The sequence below is a fragment of the Folsomia candida genome, unplaced genomic scaffold, assembly GCF_002217175.1.
Source record: "Folsomia candida strain VU population unplaced genomic scaffold, ASM221717v1 Fcan01_Sc004, whole genome shotgun sequence".
Lineage (NCBI taxonomy): Eukaryota > Metazoa > Arthropoda > Collembola > Entomobryomorpha > Isotomidae > Folsomia > Folsomia candida.
In genome coordinates this window covers 7,569,759-7,588,553 of record NW_019091196.1, presented here as the reverse complement: position 1 = coordinate 7,588,553, position 18,795 = coordinate 7,569,759, and the positions used below count along the sequence as shown (strand labels likewise).

The window sequence follows — 18,795 nt, the reverse complement described above, 5'->3', positions numbered from 1 at the left end:
TTTCTTCGACTGGGTGGGTGGGTGGATGTTTTGGTTGAAGTGGAACCTTTGCTTTCTCCAGAAGAAAACAGACACTCCGTATCCGGGATATTTCCTCATTGTGAGCACTTCAATGCTCAAAATCTCACAGAAATCTCCATCCCATCAGTCTCAGGCGCTGCCTGAGCCAAAACTCTGTCAAAACCCGAGTCCTCCCTTAACACGAATAATAACACAAATTTTGTCGAGAGCAGTTCAAGAAATCCTTAAATAAACAAATTTTGAAAGTCTAATGAGAGTCTTTCTCATGTTTGCAAATTCAAATTCAAGCATTACTTGTAATGTTTCAAAATAATTAAATATTATTATTTTTAGTCACATCCAACTAACAACTAACAGAAGAGTGACTACGAATTTCCCATGATAATGAAGCCAATGGAGAAATATTATTGGCAACTTTTACCAGAAAAGTAGACCGAAGAATAAAAGTCAGGAATAGTTGGTGTTCATTTCCTCACGCGTAGTAGGAGGTCAAACTTTTAATGGTCCCTGCGACCAACAAAACCAACCCCAAACTCCCACGAGCGATGATGATGGTAAAATTTACTCGTCATAAAAACCTGAAAGTTGATGATCAGTCCATCTGATTGTGTCGCTGGCTTTTTCCTTTCGCTTGATCATCTCCCCAGTTACGAGATGATCCAGTCCTGTCTTTTTGCTTTCTCTTCCATCCAACTAACTAATGGCATGGTCACTCTGCCCGTTTATATAAGCTGCCTGTCGAATAGATACCATCTGACCCTACCAACCAGGCATCAAGATAACACTTAAACCCGGGTTGGATGCAGATGCCAAGTCAACTCTTCTATCTATCTAACTCTGGCGTTCCCGTAATGTGAAAAAATTTAGGCGAAAAAGGTGCGTTTTATTTCCCACAGGAAGTTATTACCACGGCACGAACGACGACCAAGTCGCGTCGGTTAGTTTAGTTGGTAATTGATTCCTTGGTGGTGTGGTGGAAATGGAGATGGCATGTGAAATGCGGCACTCACTTACGGTTATGTTCGTCTTCTCGGACTTCTCTCTAAACCTCTAATGGTTCCGTATCACTCGGGATTTATGACCTAACCAACGCCACCACCACCACTGCGACGCTAGATATGTGACCATTGCTAAGCCTTGGAGCGTTCTTCCTCTCTAGAAATCCGACTCACATTATATTTATTTATTTGCTTCCGAACCTACTGACTTATTTGCTTCAAAAAGTATAGCTCTTTCTCTATAGCAGTCTTAAGTATATACATAGGCGTCTCCTCCTTATTTACAAACCCACCCACCCACTCACTCTTCTTGACTAGATGAGTTATATCCGACAAGTCCCAAGTTTGCGGTAGTAAATGTATGTAACTCTTCTTCTTCTGCTCTTCTCATTCCACAATGACGGAGGCAGCTGGAGAAAATATCTTTTCGGGAGAAAATGTGGTTTTAATAAAATGATGATGACGATTTGAACAACTTTTGAACAAAAAATATGTTTCAGTTCATAAATAATCGGGAAAATGGGGATCGATTTCAAAACCAACGCCGCATGATGAGATGATTATTTCCAAGTGGTAAGATTGCTTCACGAGGAAAAGCAAAGTCTGGAATTAGCATTCGCCTCATTACTTCTCCCCACAGGAAAAATATGGTCAAACAAATAAATACTTCTCAGACAAAGGACTTAATCCCGGGCAAATGTGTCGTTCTAATAGTGGCATCGAAAGTTAATAGATTCGATTTTATGTGGGCATGCAGAGGCTTAATGATGGTCTGACTGAAATATGCCTAGGCACTAGCCCTCCATATACCGTTAATAATAATAATTTCCACCCATACAAGGTTTCCCTCTGTCCCCACTCCCATCAACATCAACATCTTTATACTGTTGGGAAGAGGATCATTATCTTAGTGAGGTTTAGAATTGGACGTTTACTCAGCATTATTTTAGCTGCTGCTGGTCCTACTGCACTGGTCTCGAGTAATGTACAAGAGTCGAAAACCAAGCCAAACCAAACCATTCAGCCCATTCGCCACTATTAACTTTTATTGTCCCACTTTCCCCACTCTGACTTTCTCCATTTGGTCGCGGAACCAAATCTGCGAGTGACATTTCACAATTTCAACACTATAACCATCCACAACCGAGGGAACAGTTAACATAACTTAGCAAGGGGCAAAGTGCAGAGTTACATGTATTTCCAGATGGTCATGCATGTAAGTATTTTCCGGATAATATATTTAAATTCTAAATAATAAAATCCTGAAATCAATTCATACCAAAAAAATACAGGTAAGTATACATAAAAAGAAAAGTAATAATATGAAACCTTGCGATAACGGTATTAAATATTTTCCTGGATGAATATCAAAAAATCTCCCCTCCAAACCAAAGTTTTAGTAGATATGCATACATATACCACCAAAATTTGCCCTGGTGCCCACCAGCAGCAAGTGACACACCCAATAGAATAGAAATTATAATGGAAACACGAAATGAAACTGGGTCATCAATTTCAGCCTGGATCCAATTTATTTCCTGATCCCATTTAAATACAGGGCTTCTCTTCTGCTATTACGCGTCCTCCTCCTCTTCCTCCTCCTCTCATCCTCAGTTTAGTAGTGCTCCTCTCCTTCTTCTTTAGGGAAATAGTTCGAGGGAGAAAGTGATTTTAACAAAGGGAGGAACAAAGCCAGACCACCACCACTTTTGCTCCTCAGTTTGAGATAGAGAGAAGTTTTGTAAATTGAAAAAAAGAAGAAGAAATCGGATCCCAATGAATGAATCCCTCCGAGAAAAAAAAGTATTGAGGGAGGAAAGAAAAAACCCACCGAACAAAAAGATTGATTAGATACAAGCAAACCGAAAGATATGCATAATTTTGCCATCGAATTCCCATCCAAAGTTTCTTCGAGCGGGATAATGCTACAAATAAATGTAAATGATCTGTAAAAATGGAGTTTATAAAGCAAGCAAAGTATATGCGAGGGGATAAATTGATTTGTTTTCTGATTGGGCTAATTTTCTCGAGGAAAAGTCAGCCTTTTGAATTAATTTAAAACTTTGGCATGCCCTGAGTGACTTACAAGAAACAGCAGGTAACTCATTTTGCAAGGAAAAACTGATCTCATTTTATTAAGTAGCTTCAGCTACTTTATGTGAAGACTTTGTCTGTCTGTCTGTCTGTCTGTCTGTCTGTCAGCAGGATATCAGGAGAACGGATTGAGATAATCGAAATCGGTTTTCGCCATCATACATAGGACCCCAGGGGGAGGATCCTATCAACTTTTGGGGGCAACCGGACCACACCCCCTTTGGCGACAGGGGGTGTGGTCGGGGCAAAATGAGATTTTTAGTGCAATTTAATCTATAGGTGAAATAGAGTAAAATTATGTGTTCCGGAGTTGTGCCACACCCCCTCGGCGCCAGGGGGTGTGGTTGGGGCAAAATGAGATTTTTAGTGCAATTTAATCTATGGGTAAAATTAGGTGAAATTGAGTGAAATTAAATGAAATTAAGTGAAATTAAGTGCTTCCCCGATTGTGCCACACCCCCTCGGCCCCAGGGGGTGTGGTTGGGGCAAAATGAGATTTTTAGTGCAATTTATTCTATGGGTAAAATTAAGTGAAATTGAGTGAAATTAAATGAAATTAAGTGAAATTAAGTGAAATTGAGTGTTTCCCCGATTTTGCCGCACCCCTTCGGCGCCAGCGGGTGTGGTTGGGGCAAAATGAGATTTTTAGTGCAATTTAATCTATAGGTGAAATAGAGTAAAATTATGTGTTCCGGAGTTGTGCCACACCCCCTAGGCGCCAGGGGTGTGGTTGGGGCAAAATGAGATTTTTATAAAAAATTAATCTATAGATGAAATAGAGTGAAATTAAGTGTTCCCGAGTTGTTCCACACCCCCTCGTCGCCAGGGGGTGTGGTCGGGGCAAAATGAGATTTTTACAAAAAATTAATCTATAGGTGAAATAGAGTGAAATTAAGTGTTCCCGAGTTGTGGTGGGACCGTTTGGGGTGAAGTACGTCTGAAGCTACTTCCGTATGCGCGTTTGCGACGGTTTATTATATTTTGACAAGACTTTTCCTCCCGTCTCGGATCGTTGGTTGGTTGGTTTTTAGGGTCTCGTACTTAACAACGTTGAATAAATAGAACGGCACAGGATACCCCGATTTTCTCCACTATTTCACACGATTCCTTCCCTCTCTGGGAAGATATTTGTAAATTGGTTTTGTCCGAAGGTAAAAGTCGTAACATAAATTACTACCAACGACACTCCACTGCAAAGCATTTGATCCCCTCCATTTCCATTACATTCCATAACATTGAGGAAAACACATCTGATGAGATGAGGTCAATATATTCCGAGTTGATGGTCCGTCTTCCGGTTCTTGTGGGCGAGTTGGTTAGATAGTTGGCTGGTTGTGTCATCCTCTTCTTCGCCCCCATGCATATTCCTCTTCAGGAATTTCATCAATAAAAATAAAAATAAGTCCACGTCCTCTCTCTCCAGAAGCTTATATCCAAGGAAGGCAATTCCCACAAATACATGGACACAAACCCATCCACCATTTCAGTAGGTACCTCTCGAATTGCCTTCTCTTTTCAATTCAGAGTTTCATCACATCTTATCTGCATTTAATAATGTGCCTCTGCCTCCTCCTCGATTTCTGCCTGTTGTAGCAATGCATGCATGCACAAATACTAATAAACCTTCCACCCACCCACCACCCACCACTGAATTGGGTGTGGTGTGTGTGATACGCATAAAAAAGTCGGCCAAAATTCCAATTTCTTCGTGTCCCCGTTTAGAATTCCGGTCTCTTCCTTCGATAAAAGAAAGTTGGATTCCTCTCCTCGTTACTGGGTACATAAGTAAGCAAAATAAATGGTCAAACTCTCATTCTGTTTTTATTGGCAGTACTGTCAGATCAAGAAGAAGAGAACAAAGAGTGTGCAAAAAAAGAGAGCAAGAGTCCAGTCCGACATTCAGGAAAAACATTTGGTTGGACCTCCTCACGAGAAAGAGGGGGAAAAATGGATAATGTAATTTATACAGATAAGAGGAAAAGGGCAAAAGTCTGTTATTGTAGGCGATAATAACCAGCAGTTCGTTGAAACAAAACAAATGGATTTTGGTCAATTCTCACTTTTTCTAACCGATAATAGGCTTGATTCCGAAAACCAGGAACTCGTCACAATTCATGTTTTCATTTCCGTTTTCTCACCATACGCAGAAATATTTGTTTAGCAAGAGTTACTCGAATTTTTCCTAAGACTTCAACTCTGACCATCAAAACAACCATTCCATTAGCATCTCACTCAACCCAAAGTGTCTTTTCCCCGTCAGAATTAACTTTCCACTTTCTCCATTCTTTTCCTTTCAGCTTACCCCAAAAAGTCCTCCCTTCCTCTATATCGCCGTCATCATAACATTATTGACCACACAATAATACTGTCCCGTCCCGTCCCAGTCATTCATTCATTCACTCAATCCCTTAACAAGTGAAGAAGGGGGTGGACGTGGAACGACGATGCCACATAATGTGCCACATAGAAGTGAAAAAGTAAGTGAAAGTTGTGAAAGTGGCCGATATTCCTCTCGTCGTCTTTATTTGGCCGAGGAGAGGAAATGGACTGGGACGGATGAGAAGTGGGTTTGCTTGCGCAACTTGAGCTGCTTTTCGCAACCAACCACCACCACCACTGACTACGAGAAGCAACATCATCACCGGAACCACCAGTTTCTCCTATTCTGCAATCCAACAGCAGTGTGCTCGCATTGTTGATCGCCTCGCAGAAAGAAGAGCTGTTTTCTTCTTCCTTCTTACTTAGTTTTGCACGGCTGTAGGTGAAGAAGCTCGTCAACTCTCCTCCTTTTCTCGCCTGGCCTGGTCTTAACTGCCCTTAAATCTGTGTGCGTGTTAATTCACACTTTTTGTCCATTTCCCCTGAGTGACTTTCACTTACACAAGGCGAGGTGTCCACTCGAGACGAGACAGTAGTTTAATTCACTCACTTTCACTCTCCGCCATGCCATGAAAAGTCCGGAGAAGAAGATTGCCGTACTCGCAGTAGTGCCGGGTTGATCCCTAGTGAAACCTCCAATTAATTAAGGACAAGGCAAGCAAATTAATTAGAAGAAGAGGAAAAAAAGTCACTATCCAACCAACCAACCAACCAACATTCACCGGAAAAATGTGTTGTTCAATCAGAGCGGCGGCCTTTTTTCTTTCAAGTCTCCATGTGGTAAGGAAAATAACTTTCTCCTTTTGCATTTCCCTACTGCTGCCCGTCTTTGTTTACGGACAAAAAATTCCAACAGGAAAAAAAAACAAAAATAAAAACATACATCTCACCGGGTTCCATTCCTGCATTTCTGCGTTTAATGTCTTCGGATAAAATATATGACCAAGAGGAGAAATATGGTCACCACAAATCCGACCAAAAAAATCGCATGTATCTCCACATGTAGTATGCGAAATCAGTTATATAATGTCCCCTCTGAAATGAAGTGGAGAAAGTAAAGGAGAAACTCATCTCTATTTTTCTCTATGAAAAAAACGACTTTTTCTTCAATGGGGCACTCCACTTTAATTTCTGAGAAAGCATCGTCTTCTTCTTCTTCTCGTTCATTCATTCCCTTCTTTCTTTATGCGATGGATGGCTGGATGGATGGATGAAAAGAGTGAATTAATTGGATGTGAACGAAACACATTTCATGTGTTGTGTATATATTTGAATGTATTCAGCGCTTCTCAATCCCTCCACATACATACATTCAAAATTTTACAATTGAACAACAAACAGGAAAGCAACACTCTCATCCAGAGCACAGCACGAGAAGAAACATGATCTCGTACAAAGAAACTTTTGTACTTATTCATGACTCTCTCTGCACTGCATGCTTTTTGGGGGAGAGGATGAAGAAAAGGGAAATTTATTTGCCGTATGTAACACTACTGAGCTCACTTTCACTCCAACTTTCACTCCTTCATAAGTTATACAGCTGCTAATTTTTTTCCATAATAGTAAATTTGCAGAAGGTATGTACATACACAAGAATGGCAAAACTTACACTGTTGGAAATCTAATATAGTTACGCAGGTATTGATTTCTCGGTGTTACCGCTTGGTATTAAAATTATACCTGTCCGTAAAAATTTACTACCGATATGCTAAAACTTTAATACCAACCTATTCCTACACGGTATTACTTATCAATACTACTTTGGTAGAAAAATATATGAATACCGCTTGGTATTAATTTAATACCGGATTTCTAAGAGTGTCCATACACATACATAGTTTGCTTACTTGTTACCAAACTTGAAACTAACAAGGAGCAATTGAACCTAAAAGTTTGAGCATTTCGTTCGCTCACAATTTGGCCGCATCCTGCTCAAAATTTAAGTGCATCTATGTAGCAGCAGCGGAGAAAGCGAAGTGGGCCATGAAGCAGAAGAGATTTCATGTATTAATTAAGACATGGATTCTCCAACCTCAAATTGATTCTTGGAATAAATTCGGAACGTCTTAAGTGCACGTTTTCCAAGTATTTTTATTTTTCTTCCCAATAACTGTCATCTCACTCTCGTAGCGAGATTTATTTATTTGGTTATCATATTCTCCACTCCACCCAAAATCTGACAGGCATACGTATCCCACATTACTTACAATAGCAAACCTCGTTCTTTGTCTCACTCGGTTCTTCTTCTTCTGGTTTCAGTCAATTTCCTTCTGATTTGGGTAAGCGGATTATATCTTGTCTCTCAAACTTGAGTGAGTGAGTGAGCAGCATAAAGGACTTCCTCCTCCTCGGAGAGATACATATGATAATCTCGCCGTGTTCGTCTTTTACACGGGACAAAGAAAGGCAGTATCAGATTCAGTTTTGCGTTTGCCCTGCCGCTGTCTCGGAGAGGATTACCTGATAAATCTATCCATTACTTGGAACAGAACGGGGAACAGTCTTACACAAATGGACAAACATATTATCCATTATCTAGTCCCATTATCCTCCCAGTCTGGTGTAGCACCATTTCTCTCCACGTGTACCTATGTACGTATGTGTATCCATATTATTAAGCAAGACCAGGTTTTCGTAGTCTCAGATTTTTGAACCGTGACATACTCTCAGAGGAAGTGTCCGACTTAAATCGGGTGGAAGTAGGTACACATACGCACATAGAAACATAGGTAATCTTGCGAATTTCGTATTTCCCGAGATTTCTCTGCTATACACTCTGAAAACCTTAAAGCTTTTCCATGTCCGGGGTATGACAAGGTGTGTGTTTGGATGGATTGGGATGTGGGCGTAGAATTCAAACTGCTACTTAGCTATTGGGAAAAATCGAATAATAAAATTACTGCGTATGCAACTAGGAAAATAAAATCACGCCGTTACGCTTCAGCCGTATTACTTGTATTATAATAACATTTCGGATAAATTCGTTACGTAACAAAGCGTACAAAAGGAAGAAAAAAATATGTTCAAAAGGGAAAAATTTTCCCTCAGATTCTTGGGATTCATCTCTCCAAGAAAGACGAGATCAAGCCTGGATCAAGTTTGAACTCGGTGAAAGAAAGCGAGCGCTTTCTCCATTTAGGGTTAAATTGCTCGAAATTGTTGCAACTTGTGAAAAATCTTTCTCTTTTTCCTGTGTTTTCCAGTATTTTGCAGTCACACAAATGGTCCGTGTTCTCCCGACGGCGATTTCATCACTTTCCAGCAGTAAGAGCATTTATTCCATTTGATTCGATATATTTACAGCAATTTTATTTTTTTCCTGTATGTGTGTACCCGTGATAATACTGGGTCGTTCCTACTTCCATTAAATATTTCTCCCCGTCTCCAATCTCCCTTTGATTTACTTGGAATCGATAGTTTCTCCATGCCGCAAAATATTTCACTTACTTTCTCTCCTCATCTCTGACTACCTACTTTTACCAAGCAACCACCGCTAAAATTTCTCTCTACTGGCGTGTATCGAGCTAAGCCCACGATTCCTACCACCGCCACCAAAAACCACATACATCCATACATTCGCAGACTGTGGGATCAGCTCTACTGAAGATATTTTCATTGCCTCCTGACTCCTTTTAAATAAAGTACGCTGGGGATTTCTGACAGTCCGCGACGCCGAATATTTATAACGCTGGGGGCTCACAGGTGAAAGAATTATGAGGTGTGGAGAATTCCATTAAATGTCAAATTTTCAATTCATTCTGGACTCTGAGAGAGGTTTAAATTTAAATTTTCTATGAATAGAATTTGTTGATATTCAAAACAATAAATAAATACGTAACTTTTATTTATTTAGAAATTTTATTTTCCTCCCCCCCCAAAAAAGCGTGACATCACACATTGATCTCGCATTATTGGAGGTTGGGTGGGTGGGTTTAGGTTAAGTGCACTGGCTGCTAAGCTCAAAAGGATTTATTGAAAATGTGCACACATTTTTCTCCTCATGTCTCTAGCTCCACTTTCACCTCGATGATATTAGCTCACACCACACAGACAAGTACATAGTGCACCACGACCACGAGAGGGGTGTGTGCATCAGGTTGTATCACGTTAGATACATATCCCCCCAAATACACGATTTGTATGGGGCATGTTGTTCTCCGTGCATGATCCTGCTTTCACTTTGCCCACCCCTCTCCTCTTAAACTTCTCTAAGTTCACTTTCACTACCGAAACCACATACATAACTCATTCAATACTTTCTCTGAGCAAATAAAAATTCGACACGATCCTCGATCTCCCCACATTTATCTGCATTTCAACTTTTCTCTCTCCTCTTTTTTAAAGCCGTGGTCGTGACATCGCTCTCTCTCCTTTCGATCTATCGGCATCATAACCGAGGTGAAATTGGGTTTTCTTCTTCTCTACGTGAGACTCACGAGTCGACGTGAGTAGATAAATATAAATATTTAATAAGCACGCATGAAGGGATATCCATCATACTAGATACTACCTTATCGATGGTGGTGGTTTGGTTGTGGAGATCGGGAGGGAAAATAAGTGACAGTTTTCCCTGAATTTTTGTTACCTACCTGTTTACTTTTCAAGATTTGTTTAGATTTGTTATGTAATATTCAGATTTGATATATATATTTTTATATATTCATAGGAACCCTGGAGGCCGTGATGGCCCTGATATTCGCACTATTTTTCTTCTCCAGTGGATTCATGACTTTCCGAGGTGCTGATGAGGTGAGTCGTTGGATGGGCGAGGCCAATTTAATTTTCAATTTACATTCCTCCACTTGAATGGTCAGTTCTGTTCAGTTGTATTCAAGGTTCGGATCGATGGGTGAGTTATCTCTGTAGAAAAAGTACACAGCGTTCCGGACCGGTAGCACTTTTTCACTTCAGCGATCAAAGAATCGTATATACAGACAGACAGAGTGAAAAACGAGAGCTCAAGATGTTGCATTATTTGTTAGGATGGATCGTATACCTTTATCCGTGAAGAATAAAGTTTTTTTTTTGAGGAAAAGTTAAGCCAGTTTTTCCCCGGTCACCATCATCACCGGTGTGTGTCTGGCTATACACGTAGACGGATCTCGGTCGGTGTCAATGTCAAGCCTCTCAAATTGAAAATTGCGAAATAAAATTTCCAAAACTTCTCTGGATAATTGACCATAAAATCTTTTATGTTGTCGACCAGCCATGTTGAATTTCATCCCTTCCTTCAAATTCCATGAGCATCGATCCGATATTACTTTTATTGTATCCTTCATTAATCACATGGTTGCTTGCTTGCTTGGTTATTCACCGAGTTTGAAAATGTATCAAATATTTTGGACATACAATGTCCTCCTGCTACTTGGGATTCAATTACTCGGAAACGTGATTGGTATACAGCACTCGGAATGTTATTACATTTGCTTTCACTTTACTGTTACGCGTGGATTGGATTGGATTGAATCGACTACTGTGTGATGTTACTCTGTCGTCTGAGGAAAGAGGGCAGATTTTCCAGTGGGTGGGTGGCTGGCTGGCAAAGTAAAATTCCTTGCTTTCCTTTCACTGTTTTTTCCTCAGTATTCAGGAATATAGATGACGACAAATTTGCTCTTTTTTTAGAACGTACGTACGTACGATAAGCACACCTGTCACGTCTTTCATGTTACGGCATCCGATTCAATTTCCCAATTGAGAAGGAAAATAGAGAGTCACTTGGTCGGTCACATTGAATTGGACGACATTCATCTAAATGCATTAGGCGACTTGGCCAGAGTAGATTTGTCTTCCTTACACATTCCGAAAACCGCGTTGCACAATCAATTTTATGTAAGATGGACGTAGTACGTAGTGTTATTAATAATTTGCATTTTATTGGCAACCTTTTTATACAGACAGGCCGGCTGCATATGGTTCGTTTTTGATTTAAATTTCAAAAAACCAGACTGAACTGGAATACGTACACAAATTTGGGACTGCTTATTATGGACAAAAGTGTCATGTTAACGCCATCACGATCACGATTCTTCCGGCACAACTTGCACGAGATTATTTTCATGACATAATTACACCAAAGTTTTACCAAAGGAAAAGGATTAATCTGACGCGTTAAACCCCTTTCATAAAACTGTAAATGAACACATGCATAAAGGAGGGAGGGAGGATCGTGATGATGGCGGCGAGACAGGTGATGTGGTGTTTCATTTGCATTTAGATTTGAATTTGAGACAAAACCTATGCACTTCTTCTCCCACCAACCAAGTTTCCACCCACCCGGCAAGTTACGTATTGTCCATTAGCTTACTCATGGCTTAACTCTTATCATTAGTTCGCAAATTCATACGCCATTACTTTTCATACATATGGATGGAGGAGATGCATGAATTGATGAATTTCAACTCGGCTCTTTGTTCTTGTTTACATATGTATCTTGTTGTTCAAAATGGGGGTAAAATTAGCATTAAAATTGTATTAGAATAAATAAAACGTTACACCAATTTCCAAATGATTATGGTTTCCGTAATAGTAAAACTATTTTATTTTACGGATAATAATTCGAAATTTGGAAATAGGTCCATAAACCGTGTCTAAAGCGTCACGGAAATACTTTGCAATTGTAGCCTTAGGTACATTGTGGAGGCAGATTTTTCATTTAAATTCACAACCATACCGGGAGCCCCACAGTTGGCAAAGTTGTTGAGTAAGTACATAAGTAAGTAAGTAAACTAACTACGAAGCAAGCAAAACTACCGATAGTCAAACACACCAGGAGGAGTAATAAGTTACTTTCTCTGCTTTCTTCTTGCACACATAAAGCGAAAGTCAAGCTGTTGTTTGCGCCACGACTACCTTCTCGCTTTCTTCATCTTCCGCACCACTTTGCCTCAAAGGAAGCCACATCTCAGCAGCCCCACCAAAAGCAAAACATAACTACCGTCCTAATTCTGCTAGAGTGGAAACTGAGAAAGTCATGTAAAATGCAAAATATTTGCATTACTTATTTGCAACCGAGGCACATATTTTACACACAACACGGTCAACACACAACCCAACTCAAGGATCTTTAGGTTTTCGGTTGGTCGGTCGGTCGAGGCAGTGACATATGCTTCACACAAATCTCAACTTAGACCTTGTCCTCCTAAATGTGCAAGCAAAGTAAGGAGGAGCAAGTACCTTTTTGTGTACCAGATAAGCAGACCCAATTTAAAATTTGCATTTAAATTTGACAATTTAAGCTCGTGTGTATATGCGCATATACGAAGAGAGATGGGGATGATAAAGCGGTGTGCGTAATAAGTAGGTGCATGTGTACATTACAAGTACAAACAGGCACTACATATGCATTATGATGCCGCATGGAGAAAGCGGCTCTGGTCTGGTCCAAATCGTGATTGATTCTCCTTTTATTACAATCATTTTTCAGTCCGCAGCAGCTTTCAGCGTCACCAATTTAATGAACTTCACACTCTCCACCATTACTCAAAATTCGAATAAGTACAAGTGACGGGGATAATGGTGTAGTACACCAGAGTGGTTTTGGCTACGAGATAATGCATATCTTTAGCAGCTTTTTGGCCTCGTAGTAATTTACTTTCGTACGTCCTCGTCGATGTCAAATGTCAGATGTCACTCGTTCTCTCTCATGTGCTTGCATTGTGCTCTCTCTCCTTCTTCGAAATCCATCCGGGATGGATTTTACAATTAAAATGAGAACTCAGGATGCCGTGCCGTGTATGCAACCCGTTTCACGAGAGAGTCAATCCATCAGTCGGATTCCTGGCTTTGGATTAGTCAGCCCCAGACCCCACCGAACCAGCATTATTAATCCTACCTAAACCAGAGAGATGATGAAAAATGGTGCGTTCATACGGACTCAAACGGATAAAAAGTGTGACGTTGGGAAACAAATGATCAAAGAGCCCCCAAGAGTTGAGAGGAGAGGCTCTAAAAACATCTGCAAACTCTTCTCGTTAAACGAATTGAATGACAGAGAGTGTACCGTGTAAATTGCAAATGAGTTCGAACATCATGTTGGCTTTGTTCTTCAGAGGGAGCGAAACCGTGCTGTCTTGTTTCCATTCGTGGTATGGTGTGATATTCGAGATAGGAAATTAAAGCCGTGTTGGAGAACCAAAACCTCGTCCGCCTCCATTTAAAGTTAAATAATTATCTCATCCAGAGCACTCCATGCACTTTCACTTTCACTACGAGTCCCATTCCTCGTCCCACTTAGCAGGCAAATTACATCATTATGTTTTTTTCCTTGTGCAGAATATTCCCATTTTTGCACATTAATGTTCAACTCTTTATCTCATCCTCCCATTTCATCCGGAGTCTTCCTCTCTTGGCACGGACAGACTTGATCACGAGCAGGATCTAGTTTTTCGTTTAACAAAGCGACAGAGGTTCCTGTTTTGTGTACAGGATTGCGATGGATGGATAATAACTTCATGATTACGATGATGGTTCACGAGGACGACTTAAATCTCGAATATGTACTTTTTCATTTGAAATCTTTTCATTATGAGGAGCTTCATGTCGACACTACATTTTCCACTCGTTCTGCTCCATACGATGTGAAAGTCTGTTATTTGGATTGGAAAAAGTAGAAAGAGGAGAATCATTTGGCTTCGAGCCGGACCAATTTCATCCGCTCGAGAGAAGACAGAAATTGTGGATTTGGGAAATAAAATGAGCTGCAAGCTCACCCACCATGTTGACTAGAATTGCAATTTCGACAAGTTTATATATTTCTATTTCATTCCAGTTGATGAGTTGGAGTCATTCTCATCGAATCATGTCGTCGTTCTAAAATCTACACACGCCTAAAACATTGCCCGGCACCCAGTTATCTGTATTTTATGTGGGGAATGTGATCCCCTCACAAAATGGTGGTCGTAATGAACTAGATCAGCAGATCCTCTGTGCCCAATTATTGATTGGGACACAATGGAACACAATCCCATTATATCAGATTACGCGCAACGTAAGAGTTTTGGTTTCATTCCGTGGCTTGGGTAAAATCGCTATTCTAAAAAAATAGTGCTTTTACTTTCATCGTCCATCCTTGCAATCTAATATGTCTCATTTGAGATTATTGAGAAGTTGTTTCTCTCCCCTTACAGATTTTCCTTTATCTTTATTACTACCGAACCTGATACTTTTTCTGGAGAGAGAGAGATTTTCTCTCAAAATGGGGACGCAAACCATGTTCAACCCAGATTATTTTTTGATCATGTTAGTTTGAAAGAGCAACTCTTTAGAAACAACATTTAGTGCGAGACTTGGGCAGATTCGAAAAATTCAGCAAGTTTTTGGGGCCGCAAGTCGCGAAAATGCTCGGTTTTCCAGCCGAATTTAGGCCTTGCAGCTGCAGTTGTACGTTTTCGCGAACTTACGGAAATTCGCTGAATTTTTCGCATATTCACAAGTGCCGCACTAAATACTTTTGCTAAGGAGTATTGCTCTTTCAAACTACTAACATAGACTGAACTAATAGCATGGTAAAAAAATAATCCGGGTTGAACACCGTTTGCGTCCCCATTGTCAGTCCGTATTTAGTTAGTGAGCTCTTGTTTCCTAGAATGCTACTTAATACTTATCTCTGCGTGGGATGCTTGGTGGATGAAATGTAGAAATCTTTTCCTCAGCAAATCGAATTTGTTTTAGAGATACTTCTTCCTCCACTAAGTAGTTAGTAAGTAGTATAAGACCTCATTTAATAGCTGATCCGCCCATCTCCTCGTCTCTCGTCAGTTGTTCCCTTTCTCTCCTCCTCTCTGTCAATAAATACTTCATGTTATAAAAGTAAAGAGCAAATCGTAATTGGTTGTAAATGGGCTCTCATCAGATCAAAGGCTTTGTCCTTTCTTAAGCCCTCGCTCGCTCTATTTTAGTGGAGAAAGTAGGTACGTAGCAGGGATACAAATTAAATATGTTCACCATGTATTCTGCACAGCTATGTAACTCATAAACTTACAGGCGGACGTTGCACAGTCGCTACACACATTATTATTATGTATGCAGTGCAAATATTCATATTTCGCATGCAAATATCTATATAAACTATAAAATAAAACCTATTTCACAATAAAAAGATCCATTCCTTGAAATTCTAAAATACTTCAAATCGCCCAAGGTCGTAAAGATTTCAGCAAAATTGAATATTTACAAGTCAGCCTCTCTCCCTGTCAATTATTCGCATTCGTTTCACTCCCTGATCACAAGCATCATGATTACTTTGGTAAAGTACATAAAATAAAATAAAAGTATTCAAAAAGCCTTTCGCTGCAGTCGCTCCTCATCAAACCCAACCCAATCCAATCCACGTCTAACTAAAATATTCACCAGATTCCGCTCAGCCTATGCGATTTGAATCTGTCGATGCGGATTAGTATTTAATGACGCTAACGCTGAACAAGGTGCTCCACAGATCGGTTCACACTTCACGCACTCGTACCCAACTTCAAAGTGTGTGTGCTGCAGCCGCCTTTATTTGGCACCACTTGTGTCTGGAGAAAGCTGTTAAAACTAAAAAGTGGTGGTGACGCTAGGTGAAAGCATGGGAAGGTCATTAATGAAATGGTTGGTGGAATGGAACCCGCCGCCGCGTTGGCTGGCTGGTTCGTTGGTTCGTGTCCAAGGGGCCGTGGACTGCATTAGTAATTCTCAAATGTACAATGCACGATAAGAAGTAGGAACAGATTCTTGAGAGAGATTGCCCATTGATATTTCATGGCATGGAAGAAGAAGAAGTAGACCTGGCCATAAATATCTGGGCAGAAATGCTCGATATTCCGCTACAGACGTTCCTTCGTTGTGTGGGTGGTGGTTTTTAGGTGGTCGGCTCGAGTTTAAAGTAGACTGGAGAAAGTGTGAAGGAGAGGAATTATTGGATTAGATCGAATGTCGGGTCAGGTGAAAGCTGCGAGGAAACCATTTGAGTTACATCTCCCCACTACAGATTGAGATTTAAGATGGATAGATTTCAATGCAGTGGGAGAAGGAGGAAGGATAAAGAAAAAACAGGAAAAACGAGGTAGAAACATACAACCTCTCGCCATGTATTTATTGCTTTCTCCTTCTCCTCCTGCCCTAAAGTTGTTGAGGTCGGGAAACGGGCGAGGACTGCAAATAAGTGAGTCTCTGGTGGAAGTGGAGAGAAAGCGGAAATGTTGACGAACTACGTACATACGGCACGTTTTAATGTTTTACTTAGGATATATAGTGGACATTAGTATTTTTTATGGTCACCTTTTTATATTTCCCTTCTGATAAGCAGATTTATTTCCAGGATTATTTTCCACCACGGTAATACTTTCGCTTGCCTAACATAGCTCATTTCTTCGATCTTTTTAACGAAAAAGTTTACTTGGAATGAAATGGAATTGGAATTCTTGAGAACCAACACCTGATCTCGCGAAGATTTAAGAGAGCCTGCAAAGTAAATCATGTTTATTCACGGGGAGGAAAAAATGTCACATGTGCAATTTACGTAATGTGATGGTGTGCGTTACGTAAAAGGGAATAAATAAATGTATGAAGTTTTTTTTTCTTGGGCAGGAATCTCAAGTGCTCATTGCTGGCGGTGGAGTCCTCCTCTTTCTAATTTTGGGGGAAAGATTTACTCTGATGTACTTCGGCCTTATGCTGAACTCGACCCTTCCAGGTGGGTAATGCGGTTGGAAATAATTTGCAGAAATTTTTGATGTAAATATACTGTCAGTACAATGTTATAATTATGAGGTCCTTCTCGTATTCTTAAGTATTTCGTCTGAAAATTATTTCCAGAGGGCGACTTTCTCAACCCATACGGCGATACTATTCCCATCATCTTTACAGGTAGTTTTGCCTACTTTATGTATTGGGAATTTTTCACTATTTTGGGTGCGTTAATTGAAAATTTGTTTCTCAAAGTCCTCCTGTATCTCTTCTACTTTGGCGTATTGGTAATAAAATTATAATTTTACATAAGCTTGGAATAAAGTAACGACAACTCGTTGTCGACGAGTGTACCGTGTTCGTAACGATCTCTTATCGAATGGCCACAATAATTGTCCGCGGAATTCAAATTTATATCGTGTATATGATGAGAAAATAATTTCAGTGTTGTGGCAAATTTTAATTTCGTGGGAAATAATTTTTTCCACTTTATAACAAGTCGTTACGAACTAGGTACCTAATCTTGGCAGCAACTTTATTTCTATGCAGTTAAAATTTGCTTCCCAATTTCTTACTGTTCAAAAATACTTACTAAATCACTTTTCAGTTCGGCTACCACAAAGAACTCCAAGAAAATGATGAGGACCAAATGTCATCCCCAATTCATCACCACAGCAGCCGCGGACGCTCACCCCCACCCGACACCATGGTCATTCCTTAATGTTGTTCATTCAAAAATCTGTATTACAAAACAATATATCAACTTTAACGACAAGAGTTTTCTTGTTTCCTTCATTGCCTACTGGATCAAACGATAGGTTTTTAGACGACTCAATTTTTCGTGCTAGAAATTTTAGTAGAAAGCAAACAATACTTAACAGATTATACGATGTTTATCATTACGGCTCATGTTCTCACTTACTCACTTAACTCACTTATCTATCTTCCATAAATGTTGACTTGTACAGCTACAGAATATTTATGTGTGCATGTGTCTCTGTAAATATCTACTGCATTTCTCGTGTGTTTATGTAAATCAAAATTTTCTCTCTGATGACAATGACACAATAAAGTTTTACGAATTTTTGAGACGGACGGATGAAAATTCTTGCTCCTCATTTATTCAATTATTACAAGGGTGACGTTTCATATGATAAATTGCCCTCCAGGTTCCGGTCATCCTCTCTCCTCAATGGGGCCCGCTACAAGCTTAACGCATTAAAAAGTAGTAAAAGTCAGGACTCCTGCTGGGCCTGAAACTTATTCGGCGGTGGTCTGGTCTGGTCGCGCAGGCAGATCAACTTCAAAACAAGAGCAACAAGATGCTTTCTCTTTCTTGGCTTTCTTTTGGCTGTGTGTGTGTGTGCCGACATTCATGGCCTTTGGCAGAGAAATGTTTACACAGAGAGTGCGTTTTCTTCTCCCAGTTTTTGCAGTCACTGCGAAACTCGAGTAAAAAATGATGCCAATCCTGATTCGATATGACGGGAAAGATTCTGACGGCTGTAAGAGAGGAAGAAAGATTTATTATTTTTCTTTTTGTTTTTATTGTTAAACTGAATCCTGCCATATAAACGGACCGAAATGATGGATAAATGTCGTGGAAATGCGATAACCTGTAATCGGGAGATCATCTTGT

At 40.1% G+C, this 18,795-nt stretch overlaps 1 protein-coding gene across 1 annotated transcript; it reads left to right on the top strand.

Annotated features, from left to right (window-relative positions):
* Nucleotides 1-5,761: 5,761 nt before the first annotated feature.
* LOC110849315 lies at nucleotides 5,762-18,251 on the top strand. The gene is made up of 7 exons (XM_022096722.2): nucleotides 5,762-6,272; nucleotides 8,696-8,756; nucleotides 10,159-10,241; nucleotides 17,058-17,163; nucleotides 17,286-17,336; nucleotides 17,412-17,443; nucleotides 17,764-18,251. Exons 1-7 carry the CDS (start codon nucleotides 6,222-6,224, stop codon nucleotides 17,875-17,877), a joined length of 498 nt encoding a protein of 165 aa, XP_021952414.1. The 5' UTR covers nucleotides 5,762-6,221; the 3' UTR covers nucleotides 17,878-18,251.
* Nucleotides 18,252-18,795: the final 544 nt, after the last annotated feature.